The 19,730-nt window shown below is 35.8% G+C and overlaps 1 protein-coding gene and 1 long non-coding RNA gene across 2 annotated transcripts in view; one reads left to right on the plus strand and one right to left on the minus strand.

The window, feature by feature from the left end:
- LOC133851855 (protein ILITYHIA) overlaps positions 1 to 19,730 on the plus strand; it is a 67,956-nt gene that overhangs the window by 7,217 nt on the left and 41,009 nt on the right. Inside the window, exons 10-18 of the mRNA XM_062288453.1 lie at positions 1,374 to 1,410; positions 1,495 to 1,661; positions 2,356 to 2,539; positions 3,423 to 3,500; positions 8,473 to 8,592; positions 8,707 to 8,766; positions 17,881 to 18,006; positions 18,095 to 18,194; positions 18,301 to 18,470. Of these exons, the coding sequence (XP_062144437.1) occupies positions 1,374 to 1,410; positions 1,495 to 1,661; positions 2,356 to 2,539; positions 3,423 to 3,500; positions 8,473 to 8,592; positions 8,707 to 8,766; positions 17,881 to 18,006; positions 18,095 to 18,194; positions 18,301 to 18,470 (1,042 nt within the window). The remainder of the gene's footprint in view (positions 1 to 1,373; positions 1,411 to 1,494; positions 1,662 to 2,355; positions 2,540 to 3,422; positions 3,501 to 8,472; positions 8,593 to 8,706; positions 8,767 to 17,880; positions 18,007 to 18,094; positions 18,195 to 18,300; positions 18,471 to 19,730) is intronic.
- LOC133852141 (uncharacterized) lies at positions 4,046 to 7,746 on the minus strand. The gene is made up of 2 exons (XR_009895898.1): positions 7,425 to 7,746; positions 4,046 to 4,263 (listed from the first exon to the last, which is right to left on the minus strand). It is a non-coding gene; the product is annotated as an uncharacterized LOC133852141 (long non-coding RNA).

Raw genomic sequence — 19,730 nt, forward strand, 5'->3', positions numbered from 1 at the left:
CAAATATCACCTAGTGAGGTGGTTCAAGGTTTGTACACCGATCTTTGAAGGAGGGTACGTTGGGGGTTAGGAACTTGCTAAGGTTCAATGATACTCTCTTAAGTAAATGGCTTTGGTACTATGGGCTTGAAATAGAGGCTTGGTGGAGAGGTGGTGGATTCTCAATATGGAAGTTCATGGGGAGGGTGGTGTTCTAATGAGCCTTTCGGGCCGTATGGGATGGGTTTATGCAAGAATATTAGGAGGGGTTGGGGGAAATTTTGTAGTCAGACCAGATTTGAGGTGAGAGATGGCTCCAAGGTTAGATTGTGGCATAGTCTTTGGTGTGGGGAAATGGCCCTTAAGGAAGCCTTTCCAGTTTTATTTGGTATTGCTTGCACAAAGGATGCTTCTGTTGTGGCTCATATGAAATTTTCTAGAAGTGCCATTTAGTGCAACGTGAGCTTTGCTAGGGCGGCTCATGATTGGGAGGTGGAAGCCTTTGCCTCGTTCTTCAACGTGTTGTATTTAGCGAGAATGAGATAGGAAGGGGAAGACAAGCCATAGGAGGTCCCTTCCAAAAGAGGGTTGTTTGGTGTTAAACCGTTATACAATGTCATGGGTTGCCATTATGGTTTTCGTTTCTCTTGGAAAAGTGTTTGCCGGACTAAGGTTCCGTTGAGGGTGCATTTTTTGGTTGGTCAGTGGTCCTAGGAAAGATCCTTACCATGGATAATCTTTGGAAGCAACGTGTTAGTCTGGTAATTGGTATTGTATAAGGAATAGTCTCTTGACCATCTTCTTCTTCATTGTGAGGTTGCTTGTGCCATTTGGAATGTCTTCTTCAGTCAATTTGCTTGTTGGTGGATTGCTGGCAGCACTTGAAGTGCTGCTGTATAGAGATGGTTCATTCGTTCCTTTTGTGGTGTTGATGGAGGGAAATAAATGATAGAAGCTTTGAGGACTGTTAGATAACTTTGGAGGAGATTAAGACTTTAGTTTTTCAACAAATTGTATCTTTGGACAGCTTTTGTTTCTCCTTTAGTGATTAGTTATTATGATTTTTTTTTTTTCTTTTTGCCCCTACTAGTTAGGTGACTTCTCTTGTTTACTTTTTGTGTACTTGAAGCTCCTTACGCTTTTAATGATATCTTAATTACTTCTTAAAAAAAAAAATAAAAAACATTTTCTTTGTTGCTGGGGTTTTGGGCTTGTGGAGCTCCTTGTGTATACGGCCTGTGTACTTAGGGGCGCCTTACATTTTTTCGTTAAAATTTTACATTACTTATCAAAAGAAAAAGAAAAAGAAAAAGGAAATATATTGTCTGTGTGGGTTGTCTTACAAAACTCTTAAGTGGCTTTTCTGAGTGGCTTGTTTGCTGTTAATTCTACAGGGTGTTGGATACCTTTTCAGTCAGACTACTATTACAGGTAATCCAGTGTAGCACTACATGAAACTTTTTTCTTATTTAGGAACTTCATTACTTAGTGATAGTGATTGTTGATATGGTGCAGTTAATGATCTTTTTCATATGTCATCCAAGTTGGGACACACGGAGAATGGCTTCTGATGCTACCAAAAAGATAATTGCTGGTGCACCACAGTTATCTGAAGATCTTTTACTTGAATTTACAAATTTTCTTTCTATAGTTGGAGAGAAACTTCGGGATTCAAATACAAGGTACATTTTATATTCAATGACTCTCTTTTAATTTTGCCTTTGTTTGTAGTTTTAAACTTCTTTTCCTTCTCAACATTGAGTGAAAGATGTGTATGTACATGCATATGCACAATTTTATTTTGAATTCATATTTGATGAGTCTATATTATTATTACTACCATGATCGCCAACAGACACACGTACGCACTATATTTACATCGACATATACCTTCATAAACATAGATATCTATGTATATGGTTGAGGAAAAACCATGTGCAAGAACATAACTCTCAATTTAAGAACTTATGAATTCTGATAAATTTCTATGAGATGGCTTAAATCGATACTGGGTTGTGCATGTAATTGCTCATATCCCACCTCCTTGATGAGGACCATAGGAGGTGGGATATGATTGAAGGTTGTGAGCTTTAGGGGCTTAGGGTTGGGTTGTTTTGTGGGCTGTTCCTTGTCGGGTCGGTGGTGAGGCTGTTGCTTCTTGTATACTCCGTGTGTACTAGGGGCGCCTTACGCTGATTTTTATAAAATTACAATTACTGATCAAAAATTCTCAATCTTTAAGACCATTTATCAACTTAATTTGAATTTGTTGCTTTTTATGGGCAAGCTTTTGGATATGGTTTTTCCTGGTCACATTTTATCAATTTCAGCCCCTTTTATGATATGGTTGAGGCATCTAACTTTTTATGTCTTTAGTGACCCAGAGAATTCATTGGATCCTCAAGTTACCTTCCTTCCATCTGTTGAGGTTATGGTAAAGGCATTCGTTCTGATATCATCAGCAGCTCTAGCTGCTGGCCCAAGTTCGTTTGTGCGAGTTCTATTCTGCTCACATCATCCATGCATTGTTGGCACTGGAAAACGAGATGCAGTTTGGAGGGTAAATTTTAATAATAAAACATAGGCATAACATGCTTTTGTACTTTCTGTTTTGTAGGTTTTGTTCTTTGCTTGAGCATATTTTTCATTTGAAAGCAGTGGAATGCAAAATTATATTATATGTAGCCATATTTTTAAAGTGGAATCTGGGGCAATTTTCTCTTCCATCAAGGTCTACGAGCATCAATTTGTTGTTTGCATATGTTCAATTGCTGTGAAGAATTTAGAATAGTAAAAGAAGGGATCAATGGAAAATGCGTAAACAGAAATTAATATATGGATATGTGAAGACGTATAGAAAAGAACCTGTGAACTTTATCCATTTTCAGCTTTCTTGACCCACTAATACAATTGATGAAATAAGAGAAAATTCATTGTCACCCAATGTTTGTAGAGTAAAAGGTGCAAGGGCAAGGTATTTTAGTCATTGAAAAGCAAGGTATGAGGCTCAAATAAGGCATGATTAATAAATATTTTTTTCTCATCCCGTCAAAACATTTTAAAACAATTGAAAGTGAAATAGTGAGTCTAAGAAACGATGGTAAACAGTATTAGACAATACCAAATAACAAAAAAGACTTGGTTGGTGCGCTTGCAAATTTCTGCCTTTTTCCTTTTGGGTGCGGGCAGGGGTAGCTAATGGCAAGCCTCCAAAAACCTTTAAAATTATGTTTCACTGCAACTTCTGGCATGCGTAAAATTGCTTGTATTGTGGTCACAATTGCAATTTGCCTTTTATCTTGGCTCGTTTTCCAGATGTGAAGTACATATGAGCATGCTTGCATGTTTGATTACAATTACAGATGGGTTGGACTTCTATACGTTTTAAATTTCAACCATTATGAACTGCCCAATGTTTATTGAACCGTTTTGTTATGTTTCAGAGACTTCATAAATGTTTGCAAATGCTGGGTTTTGACGTCATTGACATTCTTTCTGCTGATGTGGGGAATTTGTGCAAGGTAAATTATAGATTCTGGATGAAAAAATATTTTGATATTTTTGTGGTTTTCCATTGGACTACTAATAAACCGTCCTTAGGAATCCTCTACTTGTTAATTTGCCAGCAAATGAAGCATTTAACTTAATTAGATTATTCTGGATTTTCATATATTTTTGGTGTTTGTTAATTATCCTTTAACAAAAACTTTAGCATAATAAATATGCATATGTTTATTTACATTGTTAATCAACAAATATTTGTAGTATTGTCTCCTAGATTTTCAGAATTTGATGTAATTTTGAGTTTGTATTGTGACGACCCATTTTTTTTTTTTATACAAAACATTTCATAAATATTAATCTCTTAAAATACTAATGGATCCTCACAGTGGCATGACGATGTGTCGCAAAGCCAACATATGGTACATACCCCATAATATGTACATGGTAAATCAGAGTACAACATCTAACTACTATGCAGAGGAAAACATAAACTCAATAGCGGAAATCACATCTTAAACATCTATCATAAATTAATAACAACAAGAGCCATTTAACATCTACGTGTTTAAGTCTTTCCTCAATATAAATACATAACAGAAATGGCTTTATACAATAACGAGTGACACATGCGTCACAAGCTATAACAAAACCTATAAAACTGAGGACGCCCATGGTCCCGCATTTACGACCGTCGCGGCGAGCTCCGGTCATAATATCTCAAATGCACGTCTACACTCCCATCAACTACGACCCGAGTACCTGCAGCCAAAGGAACACTATCTATACAGTTGTGGGGGTTTGCCACATCCGTATAGGTGAAATGATGAGTTCACCGCCTCAGTGATATTAAACTAACTGAGCTTTCGCAAAGAACCAACTTTTCTTTTTAGTCTCACGTACACTATAACAGCTACCAATTTATAAAATTTTGTTTGAAAACCCCCATAGCTGATATAGCGAACACCGACTATCAGAAATCATTTAAAGCATACTATGTAGTTGGACTCATACGTAGAAGTTCCATTGGCATGGAAGCAACCACGTATAAATCCACCTACAATAATATTTTTATGTTGGTAGCTCAAATGCACATAGGTCTAACGTTATTAACTGTGATAACACTGTGCCTCAGGGCATTACAACTTCATGTCAAAGCACATAGTTGTCCATGCGGTTACTAGAGTAAGACTCTGATATCCAAGCACTTCTTACTGATGTGCAACGACAATCCATCTACCTACTCCCAAGCCACACTGATATTGCAACTAATAGCGTTAAAACCAAGCACACTAAGCTTAAAACATGCCATCTCAATCTTTAGTACAAGCTTACTATCATTTTCCGAACATGGTTAACACAGAATCCTAGGGCATTACAACTTCATGTCGAGCACGTAGTTATCCATGCGGTTACTAGAGTAAAACTCGGGTATCCAAGCACTTCCTACTGACGTGCCACGACAATTCATCTACCTACTCCTAGGACACTGTATTACTCATACCGAACCATGACAATATTCTTGTTCATCCAAGCTCAATGTTATAAAATTATGCAACTAGACGATAACAGTATACATAAGCTCTTTTGCCATTAAAACTCTTAGGCATACTAATACGTCTAGCATAAAAACTATAATATTCTATATCATGAAAACATTATACAATTTAACAATGATATGCATGCTCATGATTGTCTTTCCATTCCTTATGTCAATCCTTTCATTCCTTGTGCTTTGTCCTTTCATTCCTTTCGTTCTTTGTACTTTGTCCTTTCATTCCTTTTATGCTCATGCTTTATGCTTTACAATTCAAACTCTATTATCCTATTCTTTACAAATCATGCTTTCTTCAAATACAATAAACCAATTAACATGTAATTTTATCATTTTACTTTGCATAATTTAAATCTCAACCGCAGCTCACATCCAAATACTTTAAAAACAATTCTACACATTTCATCCATACATCATATCATAACATCATTGATATTATTTGAACATAATTGAAACTACTCAAATCAACCAAAACAGATAATCAACATACAGTTGATTCGAATTTATAAAACACATATATTTTGTTATTCTAATAAACCTAACAATAATAGTTTCTCAGTGAGTAAAATATCACCTTGGCTGCATTGGACTCTTGACTCGAACTCAATATTGGAGAACCCCATGAAGTCTCCAATTTGGACACTATCCTGCAAACACTTATAACATTAGACTACGCTATGGAACTCTACACTCTATGACACATAAACTATCCGCGTGCTTACACGTCACATTACTCGAGTCTATGTCTAGTTAAGTACCCTAAATTATTGTTAGGTTATCATTTAAGTTTTGGTTCATATTATATTACGTTTATTAACACTAAGGTGCGTTTATTATTTTCTTAAGCGCATTCATTATTGTTGTATTACGTTAGTTTTACTAACCATTTTATAGCTTGTCATGTACTTACTAAATTGACAATATATATTTATACATATAAGCCATGTACATGTATATGTATATATATATACATACATATATATACATATACACATCTAACACTTAAACCTAATCCATTAGTACACATAAATACTATATGGATATGGTTAGGTGAATTAGTTATTAGGTTGTCACATAATGGATTTATATTACAACTATATGTTCTATAAGTCTTCTAACTTATATTTTCAAGCTTAGGGTTATTTGAGTAATTTATAGTCCTTTAACATTATTATTAATTACTAACCATTTAGGTAGTTTAGATTTAAGACTTTGATCTTATAGCATTGCAGTTTAGTAACACCTATTACTTTAGGTTACTAATATTTACACATACAAAAACTTGAGGTATATACATAGGCCTAAAAGCTAAGCACTATACATGGGTTCAATTTGCTTTTAGTCCACCACAATTCTAATAATGCTACCTCATCATCTATCACTCATTTTACTTCACCATTTGTTTCCCTTCCTTCTCTTAGATTCTTCTTTTAATTTATCTAAACTCATTAGCCATATGCTACCAAGAATATCCTCCAACAATTCCAACAACCTTCCATAAGGATCCACCATCCCTCCTTTACACAGATTTGGCCATTACAAATAAATCATCAAGCTTAAAACTCCCACATACAAACTTAACACAAATAAACATTTAAATGAACATACGCAAAAATCAACTCCAAATTTCAGATTCCACCAACAATACACCCAATGAACACCATACCAAATCGGCAACCTATTCTAGATTGTTAAACACAAAATAACATCATTGAAACCGAAACCCACATACAAAATATACCATTAGGCCAATCCCGAAAATCATAGCATAAGCCCTAGATTTTAACCTAAACCAAACCCAATCAAACTTTCATCCTCATTTAGCACAATCTTTAAATTATAAACATCAACAACTCATTCATCAAAATCATCAACCCATAAATTCACCATAAACCCTAGATTCAGATTTAACAAAAGCCATAGCAATCCACCAAATTTCTTCCCAAAACTTAACCCAATTCTGAAAATCTTCAACCATAAACATCCCCAATTTCAGAACCTATTCTCAATTTCTGATTTCACCTCAATACCCCCATTCAGATTTACAATCAAACATCTTAAACATCAACCATTGAAAATCAACCCAAATCAAACCTAAATATCATACCCATAAAAATCTAGCTTCAAGAACACCAACTAATGCTTTAACACCAAACAACCAAAAATCAATAAAGCTCCAAATACTGATCGGCCGAACCCTCATCACCAACTAAAACCATCAACCCCCAATTACACATACACATACAACCCATCGATCAAACCAACCTCAACCCACACCTAGAAAATGATCTACCACAATCACGGCTCAGCCGTTCCAAGAACCCAAACAAAATACCCATATCAACCAATAATAAACCTAAATGAAATCACAAGAGTTACAAGGAATTACCTATAGAAAAATCCCCACAAATCATCGAAAATTGCACTAGGAGTCACCGAAATTTGACCCACTGCTTCACCGGCGCCGACCACCGTCATCCAGCCACCAACCGGACCTCCAAAAGGACCGGGTCTCACTTGGGTCTCCCTCACGGATCGACCGGATCTGCTCTTTTCTCTCTCTCTCTCCCGAGTCTCATCCCTCTCAATCTCTCGATCTCACTCTCTCATTCTCCGCATCTCTCTCTGTTTGGTGTCTCTCGGGTGGAAGGGAAATGAAGAACAGAGAAGAGGAAAGAAGAAAGAAAGAAAAGAGAAGAAGGAAGAGTGCTGCGTTGGATGGGGAGAAAAGAAAGAAGAAGAAAAGGAAAAAGAAAGAAATAAAAGGGAAGGGGACACGTGTGTGGTTTGAGAGGGGAGAAAAATGGATAAGGTTATCTCTTCCTATCAAATCATAGACCGACACATGGCAAGGGGAGATTCTCTTTTTAAACAAAGCCCCCAACTATTTCAATTTATAATAAAACCCCACTTTATTTTATTTCTATCATTTAGTAATTAATAAGTATCTCCACATTTATTTTAATTATGTTCAACCCATCCAATTAATTACTTATTCCGTTAGGATCCATTATTGTTATTATTATTATAATTCTATTATTTTATCCTAGACTTATTTTATTTCAATAACATAAACATCGCTTAGAATATAATATTAATCCGTCTTATTTAATAAATATGATTTATTAATTGATAAATTCCCCACTTAATTTCTTGGTCTTTACATGTATTGTGTCATATCTGTATTCTGTATCTGTATCTTTGTGTCTAAGGTAGTTAATGGTCAGGATAAGATTCGTGTAATTCAGTACGTACATGTCAAATGCTGTAGGTATTTCTTTTTCATTTGTTTGAGTGTGCTGTTTTTTGTTTGAAAAGTTCTACTTATAAATTTTAATGCATATGATGGTCATAATTTCATCTACGAACTGCATCTTTTATGCAGTGATGTTTCTGTTTTTGTCAAAGGCTGACCACTTGCTAGTTTTATTTTGCAGGAATTATTGGGACCAATGGGGTTGATGAGTGCTAATCCTCTTGAACGCCAAGCGGCAGTATCGTCATTATCCACATTGATGTCTATAACACCCAGAGATACCTATATAGAATTTGAAAAGGTTTTGCTGCTTAAATCAACTATATTTTATGGTTTATTAGTTAAATGGGGCCAATGATATGTTAAAGATCTGGTTCTCTACTGACAGCTGACTAGAACTTGATTTTCATGCCAGCGTTTGCAAAATCTTCCAGACCGTTATTCACATGATATGCTTTCGGAGAATGATGTTCAGGTAAACTTCTCCAGCTTTTGTTCTTGAACTGTGCTGGATTTGGGATAGATGAAATGAAAATCAGTGTAGGAAAAAAGTCATGCTGTATGTTTGATGTTACAATTTCGGTTCTCTTAACATATTGGATATGATATGCCAGATGGCTCGTTAAATGGAATGTTAAATAAGGTATCCTTCAGTCGGAAATGATTGCTCTTTTTTGTGTAATTTTGCAATAACGTACTTATGTGGAACAATAGATATGTACAGGATTCCCCATCATAAAAGAAAAGAAAAGAAAGATATGTGGAGGATATAATTTTACTGTAATGATTGTCTTCTTTAGCAAGATTCCTCTTTCCTTTAATTTTTTTGTTTTTTGATAAGTATTCCTCTTTCCTTTAATTGTGTGTGCGGAAGTAATCATTTGTCATTTGAGGAAGTGATATCAATTTCTTTGAAAATGAGATACATCATAGTTTGCTTGTTTCTAGTTTTGAAGATTTTCTGAATTTTTGTTCTTCTTTTTCTTCAGATTAGGGGTTCTCTTGTATACTCTTTGTGTATTGGGGTTGTGTCCCTTCGCGCATATTTAATGACATTGAAATAATTTATCCAAAAAAAAAAAATCTTTGAAAGTAAGATGACAACTTATGCTTTGTTGTGCATTTATCGGATAGAATCCTCTTTTACCATTAATTGATTGAATATCATTTTGTGTACCCTGTTTTTTTCTTTGTGATTGGCTTCTGTCTAGTTTGTATTTCACCATGTATATTGGTCATAGTGGAAGGTTCTGTTGGCTTTTGTTGAGCATCTCAAAAAGTCATTGTCTTGGGTAGGGCTGTACAAGTAGTTACGATTAACGGTTATTGGCTAAAACCGCTAATTGCAACCACCTAAGACAGTTATTGAATTTTAACAATCGCAACTGCCTAAGGCGGTTATTAAATTTTAACAACTACAACCACTCTGCTTTGGCGGTTAGTGGTTATTTTTTATAATTGCTGGAAATGTTTATAATCGGCGGTTTGAAAATTGCTTTTTAATGTGGGCTTTGGGCCGGTTTTGATTTTTTCAAAAAACAAATTATAATTTTTGGACCTTTTGGGCTGGTTTTTCAAGATACAAATCCAAAACATTAGTACAAAATTAACAAATCTAAATGCAAATCTTCATTTCCTTGGAAGAGTATCTGACGTGTTAAGGCTTTGGCGAGGGTGGCTTTCTTTGTATGGACAATAGTGTTAGGTAAATTTTGATGCATCACAATCTGCGAAAGAGGAATGTCGTGGTGATTGAGTGGTGCTGTATGTGTAAAAAGAGTGGGGAATCCATTAAACATCTGCTACTTCATTGTGAAGTTGCTCGCGATTTATGGAGTTACATTCTAACTTTATTTGGGGTAGAGTGGGTTATGCCACGAAGGGTACTAGAATTGTTGACTAGCTGGGGCACGTCGTTTGGGTATGGTCCAGCTAAAGAAGTTTGGCAGTTAGTTTCGTAGTGTTTAATGTGGTATCTTTGGCAGGAGCGGAATGCATGACAATTTGAAGATGTAGAGACATCGATGTTGGAGCTACGAAAGCATTTGCTGAACACGTTATATATTTGGATAGTGGCTCATCATAACTTGAGTGTTTTTACTTATGCAAATTATTTAAATTTATTTTCTGTTCGTTCCTATTAGGGGTTCTCTTGTATACTTCCTGTGTACTAGGGTTGCGCCCCTCTATGCTTTATTAATGAATTGACATTACTAGTAAAAAAAAAAATACAAATTCAAATAGCCAAATACAAATCCAAAACATTACAAATCTAAATACAATTCCTAAAGATTACAAATTTAAATATAAATCCAAAATATCTATTAAAAGAAAAAATACAAATCCAAAACCAAAACATTACAAATTCAAACATTAGTACATTGCAACTCTAAAATCAATCCAAAAGTAAAAACACCAACATATTTAAGAGTTGATGTTGAAAACTTGATGACAACGGATTTACGGCACACCATGAATCCAAATCAGCACCCCTAAAATACAAACCATGAAGTCAAATAATATGTAAAATATAATGACAAATGTATTGTAAATTTGTATGTAAAATATGATGACAATTCGAAAAACAATGACTTTCATTACTTACAAACTTCTAGATAAAGGATGATTCGGTCCTTGATTGAGCGTCATTTACAATAGAAGAAGGTTTAGTTAATTAAAAAGTTTCATAAATAATAATTGCACAATACAAAGTTTCAACTAATTTATAAACATTTACCTTGTTTATCGTAGCTTTTCACAGATTCCTCCCACTCCTGAATGTCAGTTGGGTTGTTCCTTATCCAATTTTGTGTGCAAATCAACGACTCAACGGTAAGTAGAGACAATGAACTCCTAAGGGATCCAATATATGTCCCCCAGTGCTGAAGGCAGACTTAGAGGCAACAATTGAAGTAGGCATAACTAATACATCACAGGCTATCACTGCAAGTGAGATTGGTTCGCTTAATTTGACGAAGTTGGTGATACAAACCTTGTTTACGTGGAGAGTGAGGCTACATTCTATATCTGATTGTTCTTTTTCTGATTTTTTTGACTTGTGTTCTTCTTTCTCTTTGGATTAGGGGTATCATGCATACATCCTGTGTACTTTGGGTTGCGCCCCTTTGTGCTTTTCTGAAATATACATTACTTCTAAAAAAAAAAAAAATTTATTCTTCCACCAACCTAAAACATTAAACTCCTTTGTTGTTGCTTCACACCCATCCAACAAATACCTATCCACCTCCGACTTACATTCCAAATCATTCTCTTCCACAAGGTGTTGGGAGATGAGATAATGAATTTTATCCACGACACTTTTTGCGTCATCATCAACAACATTCAAGGAAGTATTATCTGCACTTCTTAAAGTTGCATCAGATCGAGACACTGCAATCCCCTGGAACCTACTCTATTGCTCAATCAAACGATTCAAAAGGTCTCTTACCTTTTTCTCTATTTTATTCGCCCATTGTGGCCCATTGCACCTTTTCAACCACCACACCAAAATTTTCATTTTGTAGCACAGGTCAACAATAAAAGCAATATATAACATCAAGTTTATCTTATCCATACTACCCCAGTACTTCTCATTCTAATAGCCACGTCACTCAAGATGGGATTAGAATTGAGACACCCATCATTCAAGGCATCTCAAATAATACAAAACCTGCATGAAATATAAACCGAAGGTGACATAATTTGAACCAGAAATGATCAATGTGGCATCATAAAAAGTTTCAAATACTTCACAAATGCCCTAGCATTTTCTCAATCAAGAAATTCCAAGAACAACTAACTGATCCTCCTCCTCCCCCAATAGTTCAAATGCTTTTGTATACTTTTCAGCGATGCTTAACATTAAATATGTTGAATTCATCTAGTGGGAACATCTAGACACACCATTTTTTTACTTTGAATATTTTGCCGCTCTATACTTCTATTATACCTTGCCATCCTCGACAGTGAAAACCTCACATATCTCATTGCGTTTCTAACATTACAAGTCCTCTAACTCTTTCAAACTCTCATTTACTACAAGATTCAAAATATGAGCAGCACATTGCGTGTGAAGAAACTCGCTTCCAAAACAGTTGAATTCTTATCCTTTATCCTCCTTTTCATATAATCAATACCTGCATCATTAGATGAGGCATTATCAACTGTAATTGTGAAGATACTATCAATCCCCTAATCTAGTATTGTATTTTCCAACACTCTTCCAATGGGGTCACCCTTATGATTGGGAACTAGGCAAAACTTAAGGATTTTCTTATGCAATATCCAATCACAATCTATAAAATGAGCGGTAACACATGTAATTCAAATTTTGTTGGGATGTCCTTGTATCAATAGTGAGGTAAACCCTTTAACCGCTCAACGAAGCCTTCAACTGAAGCTGCTCTTCCCCGTATAATTTCATACAATCTCTTTGTATAGTAACACGACTAGGAACATTGAACCTAGGTTCCAATCCATTAACTAATAATTTAAACCCCTCAGTCTCCACATGACTAAAAGGCAACTCACGTAAGATGAAATATTGAACAAGCAAACGCCTTACATGGTCTGGATCATACTTCACATATCCTATTTGGGGGCTACTAGTGCCTTCTATCGCATTTTTAAATGAAATCTGCAACAAAGTGATTTTTGGGGAGTTTTGGTTTTTTGAGTGGAGAGTTTGCGTAGTTAAAGGCAAGGGTCATCATGGGTGAAGTGCCTTGTCTTCTATGGTGACACCCTATCAATCTATTGCAATAAGTGCACATAGCTTTAGGGTTATCCTTATCAATTGGTTCCACTTTTTTAAAGTGGTCCCATACAACAGACTGATTAATAGGTGGTTTTTTGGATTGTTTGTGTTGTATGGGTATTTGATTATTTATGGAGGAAGGTGTTCCGAGACTGTCCTCATCCATAAGAGCAGGGGCAGAGCTACCCACCGGAGTCGTTTTAGTACCAATTGTACCACTATGAGTGTCCTCCATCTGTTATTAGTTAAATGATAAATTATATGGCAAACTTGCAAAATCACAAGACTCAACCACACAAATAGTCAAATAGAAGAGAGACCCAAAATCGAAATCAATGAAATCATGCACAATGAACAGAATACCCATGAAATCTTAGACGGCTGCGTTCCTTCAGTGCTTAGTTTTAACGTTTTCCTTGTATTGTTTTCTTCTTCTTCTTAGCCGCCTATCTTGTATACTCCCTGTGTATTTGATTGCGCTTTGCGTTTTTTTTTTTTTTTTTTTTTTTTTTTTTTTTTTTTATTACTCATAAAAATAAAAAACCCATAAAATCATGCACAATGAACAATTGAACAGAATACACATGCACAATCAACAGTGAACAGAATCCTCCCAAATTCAAATGACTAAACGCTGCCTAATGGCTTATATCACTAAATAAACAGATCTAAGCAAATCACATGGCTTCAGTATAAAGGAAAATCATCTAGAAAAAAAACAAAAAAAAGCAAGTCAATCGAGGATCTAAGAGATTTTAGAAACCCTCAGTCCCTTACGACCTTACCTGAAGTGGTCGCTGATGTAGAGAAAGAGAAGGCTAAGACTTTGAGACTTGAGATTGTGTGCGGCGTGAGAATGAGAGAGGCTGAGAAATACACATAGGGAGGTTGAGAGTTGAGATAGTACCCTAGTAGGATATCAACATTTATGCACAGTTGCAAACGTAAAATTTCATTAACAAAAGCAAATAAGAAAAGAAAAATTTACTTATAGGGTTGGACGATCTGTTTTTCTAAGGATCAAAATTGCCGCTTCCCGCTTGTAAGTCCCAATGTGCGAACTGGGCTCAAGCCCGAAATGATTACGAGGAGAGGGAGTCAGGGACGAGAGAGTGCGCTGCTGCTTGTGAGAGACTGAGGAGACGAGAGGGTAATTGTGTGAGGTCATTGAGTTGAGAGATTAAAGAAGGTTTTAGTGTGCCCAGCCGCCCATTGTGCCGGGAGAAGACGAGTGTGCGAGAGAGTTGAGAACTTGAGAGATCAGATTAGGTATAAAATGAAGGGAGTAGAGTGGGTGAGTCTCCTCTCTCTTCGGCTCAGTTTGTGGGTGTGAAGATGAGGGGCGTTGGCGCCCTGCCAAGGCTTGGGGGCCCTCCTCTGTTGTTGTCTTCCTTAGAGGTGGGTGAATCTTCGAGAGGAGATGTTTCTGAAGGGGTTGGTGGTTCTCTCGGGGCCGCGATAGATGTTGGTTTCTGTTTTCATACTCTAGGGGTCTCCTGTGAGGGGAATGTGAAGGTCTTTTTGGATTTATTGGCTCGAGTTGATGTGGCGTAGCATCAAGAGGTTTTGGTCTCTATGCCTAAGTTTAAATGGAATAGAGAGGTGAAAAACTTATAGTGCTCAATTAATTATGATGCTAGGGGTTTTGGTTTTAACCAAGGAAAAGGCAAGAGTGCCCTTACTGTGGTGTAATGGTTTATGAGTCTTGTGGGCTGGTTCTTGTTGGGGTGTTTGAGTTTCCTTCTTTTTTTGGGTTTTGCAGGTGCCTTTTCTTTTTTCTTTCTCTTTCTTGTTTTGGTGTCCTTTTGTTATGCTTATTGTATGCTTAGGAGCGCCATTATGCTTTTTATAAATTTCTCTACTTACCTATCAATAAAAAAAAAAAATTGGTTTTCGAGAAGATTATTTCCAAGACATAGCATAAATTCATCAGGGGAAGGCAATTCTAGATTCTGTTCTCATTGTTGAAGAATGCCTTGACAATATAATTAGATTTAGGGAGCCAGATGTGCTATGTAAATTGAATATAGAAAATGTTTATGATCATGTTAATTGGGTTTTTGTTGTTGTTGAATATACTAAGGAGGTGAAGTTTTGGGGGAAATGTTGTAAGTGGATACTTATTCTGTTTCTTCGGTGTGTTTTTTTGTATTGGTGAACGGCACTCCAACTGGATTTTTTAATAGTTATCGTGACTTGAGACATGGGGACCCCTTGTCTTCATTTCTGTTTGTCATTATCATTTTTTTTCTTTTTGTCATTATCATGGATGCCTTTAATAAAATGATCTTTGTCATAGTGAATTGGGGTTTTCTATTACGTTTTTCCTTGGGGTCTAGGAATGATGATGGGCTTAACATCTCTTATCTTTTGTTTGCGGATGACATTTTGATATTTTGTGATCCAATCCTAGATCACCTATGTTATTTTCTTTGCTTGTTCCTATGTTTCTAAGTTGTCTCAAGTTTGAAGTTTGATTTTGCTAAATCAGAATTGGTCCTTGTTGGCAAGGTCGATAATGTAGAAGGTCTGGCTCATATTCTTGGATGTAGGGTTCTTCTTTGCCTATGAAATATCTAAGTCTTCTATCGGGAGCTTCTTTTGATGCCAAATCTATTTGGGATGACATTATTGAGAACATGGAGCACTGTTTGGTTGGTTGGAAGTGGCTGTACTTGTGTAAACTTTGATTAAGAGCACTTGGTCTAATTTATCTACTTATTTCATGTCTCTTTTTTTCCCTCCCGGTTGGCATTGCCAGTTGTATAGAGAAGTTATAGCGGGATTTCTTGGGGGACGGTATTGGTGAAGAGTTCAAATTTCACTTGGTAAGTTGGTCCAAGTTTTGTTCTTCGATTTTGAGGGGGTTTGGGGGTCAGAATTTTACTTTTGTTCAACAGTGCTCTATTTTAGAAGTGGTTACGACACTACGCTCATGAGACCCAATGGAGATTGGTAGGGGATGTTAAATATGGCAGTTCATTGGGTGGGTAGTGTTCTAATAATGTTAATGGATTGTGTGGAGGTTGGTCTCTGGAAAAATATTAGAAGGGGTTGGCGGAGTTTTCTAGATTTATTAAATTTGAGGTGGGCTACGGTTCTAAGATAAGTTTTTAGCATGATGTATGGTGTGGGGATCAGACTCTAAAGGTAGGTTTTTAGAAGTTATTTAGTATTGCTCATTTTAAGGATGCTTATGTGGTAGATCATTTACAGTTTTCTAATGACTCACCAATGAAACGTTAATTTTTTTTAGAGCGGTGCATGACTGGGAGATGGATTTCCTTACTTCGTTCTTCAATTTTTTGTATTCCACCAGAGTGAGATGGGCTGGTGAAGACAAGCTTTGTTAGTACTCATTTCCTTGGTGGACTATTTTGCGTAATAAGGCTTCATTGAGAGTGATTTTGTTTGCTTGGACGGCTGTTTTAGGGAAGACCCTCACTATGATTAATTTTTGGAAGTGGCATGTCATAGTGGTAGATTGGTGTTGCATGTGCAAGAAGAGTGAGTAAATTATTGATCATCTTTTGGACCATTGTGAGATAGCTAGTGCCTTATAGAACTTAATTTTTTTGGCCTTTTTGGGATACAGTGGGTGATGCCTCAATGAGTGGTGAGTCTCTTTGCTTGTTAGGGAGGGCAGTTTGGTAATCATCAAAGTATAGCAGTGTGGAAGATGATTCCATCTTGCTTAATATGATGTATTTGTAGAGAAAGAAATGATCAAAGTTTTGAAGATTGTAAGGATGGTAGTGGAATTAAAGGTCTTTTTCTTAAAAATCCTTTACCACTGGATGACTGCCTATGATTGTTTTTATATTTATAGTTTTCATTATTTATTTATTTATTTTCATTTTCTTGTTTGTACGTCTTTTATACTTCCTGTGTACCATGGTTGCACTCTTTGTGTTTCAATGAAATTCCATTACTTATCAAAAATGAAAGAGAATGGATAAGTGTGAAGTTGCCACTAGTGAAGAAGTTGGAGAAGATGCCCTTAAAAACAATGTTATAAGAATAAATAGTTGTTGTAATTGTGCTAAGGAATATGTTCTGGGAATCTAGTAACCTTGGGCACTGAAGCAGATTTGGTGGAAGCTCAGTCTAGCCTATAGGTGTCATTACTGTGAGTGCTAGTGCGTGGAAATCTCTGTTTTATTGCATAAGCTGATAGAATCTAATGTTGGAAACTCAGTTGCTTTCACCTTAATTGAGTTTAGATGAGGGGAAAGAGAATTAATTAGTCTGGAGTCAATGCTAGTAAAGAAGTTGGAGAAGGGTATGCCTGGGTAATAATTCTTGGGCCTCATATAGCATCTCTTTGGCCTTAATGATAGTTTTATAATTGGATTGTCAATTTTTTGAGTCTTGAGTTCAAATAACATAGACTAAAAAATGGTATTCATTTATCAGCAATCTTCAATCTAGGTATCTTCTTGGAGCTTGCCAGAAATTTGGTTGATGAGTTTTATGATTCTGGATCTCATTCTCTGGAAGGCTTTAGTTTTTCCAGTTTATAAATTCTACAATTCATCATGCCATTCTTGTAAAGTTGTTGTCAATTTTTTTTTTTTTTTTTTTCTTTCGGTTTTTTCTTTTGAGCTTATTCTGTCCTTTTCTTCTCTACTTTAAAATGTGCCCTTCACTTCAAAAGGAAACATGTTCCATAATACTAAAATATTTCCTGCATAGATTTGGTACGCCTAGTTCAAATTTGGTTTTCTTTCTTCTCATTAATAAGCTTTTTCTTGAAGTATCTTCTCTATTTTTGTATTTTAATATTTTTTAGATTATATGACATCTGCTTCCATTTTTCTTGTATTGTTTCAGGTTTTTCATACCCCTGAAGGAACGCTTTCCAGTGAGCAAGGTATTTATGTTGCAGAGTCTGTTGCTGCTAAGAACACAAAGCAAGCAAAGGGTCGTTTTCGGACTTATGAAGACCAAGATGACATGGTTCTTATAGAGCTTCTTCTTTGTTAATTTTTCCTTTTCCATGTTTTTCCCCCTATTTTCAGTGTTAGTTCTACCTATTTCTTCCCAGGATCATATCAGTTCTAATCATTCAGCAAAGAGAGAACCGGCTAGTAGAGAAGCTGCTGGTGTCGGGAAAAAGGACATTGGGAAGTCAACAAAGAAAGCTGGCATGTTACTGTTGCATCTTGTTTTTTGGTTTTGCTCTAATTTGTTTTCCTAAGCATTAGTTATTTTTCATAATATGCTTTTTTTTGTTCATTTTGATCCATCTAGATAAGGGAAAGACGGGAAAAGAAGAGGCACGTGAGTTGCTGCTAAGAGAGGAGGCATCCATTCGTGAGAAGGTTCGAGAAATCCAGAAAAATTTGTCTTTGGTGCTGAGAGCTCTTGGGGAGATGGCCATTGCCAATCCTGTATTTGCGCACAGTCAATTACCTTCCCTGGTTTGTGCCCCACTACCTGCCTATCTTGATCTTTTTTTTTTTTGTTGATAAATTAATAGTATAGGGGATGTTTAGCAATGGTTTTGAAAAGTGATTTTTGGTGGGTGAGAAGTTGTTTTTGGTAGGGTTCACATTTGAGAAAATGTTTTATGTGAGGTCCACTTAACAAAATTGTTTGGTTTTATTTTCAAAGAAACAAATACTAAACATGCTTATTTTGAAAAAACACGAGTAGCTATAGAGTTGACTCTTTATAAAAAAAATTAAAAAATTAAAAAATTTTTAAAAAGGAAATTTGGTTAGAACTCCTCGAGTTTTTGCGTGATTCAATTTACTCCCTTGGTTTTTAAATTCAAATTTTAACTGCATAGGTTTTTCACTTAACTCATGTCCAAAATTGCTCACGTGGCATTAATAGACACAAGCAGTTTTGTGACATCCCATGCCACATGTTAAAAAAAATAATTTTTTACGTTATTAAAAATATACCAGAATTCGAAAAAAAGAAAAAAAGAAAAAAAAGAAAAAAAAGGGTGGGGGATGGCTCGTGTGGCAACCCCCAATTGAGGGTTGGCGTTACCCCATTGGTCCACTATTGTGGCGTGAGCCACCCCGTCTAATTAGGGTGGTTGTGTGAGCCACCCCCTTATCTGGTGCCTCCTCCGCTGGTGGCTGTGCGAGCCACCCCTTCGTTGGGGGTGGCTACTTGCCTGGTATCATCTTTTTTATTTGGTGGCATTTTTTTTTTTTTTTTGGATTTTGCTATTTTTTTTTTATTTTTTATAAAATAAAAATGATTTTTTTTTTTTAACATGTAGCATGTGACGTGGCAAAACTGCTTACGTGCATTAGTCCTGACAGAGGTGGTCGCACAACCACCCTTCTGCTTTGTTGAAGGTGGTTGTACGGCCACTTGTCTCTAATTTTTTTATTTTTTTTTTTATTTTTTTATTTTTTTTATTTTTTTTATTTTTTTTTCAAGTACTAAGTTAGTCTCTACGCCTAAAAAATTAAGCTCCTATTTTCTCAAACTATTAATATAAGGTGTGAAAAGTTTTCTAAAAAATGTCTATTGTTTTGAATTGTTTGTTAATGGTTTTGAGAAAAGTGTGTTTGTGGTTTTGGAAACAATGAAGTGTTTTTTTTTTTTTTTTGATAGGTAAGAAATCAATTTTATATACAAAGCGTAAGGCTCCCCTTAGTACACTGGTAGTATACAAGGAAAACACCTACCTAGAAATAGAAAAGCGAGTGAGGAAG

The sequence above is a fragment of the Alnus glutinosa genome, chromosome 12 (genome assembly GCF_958979055.1).
Source record: "Alnus glutinosa chromosome 12, dhAlnGlut1.1, whole genome shotgun sequence".
Taxonomy (NCBI): Eukaryota; Viridiplantae; Streptophyta; class Magnoliopsida; order Fagales; family Betulaceae; genus Alnus; species Alnus glutinosa.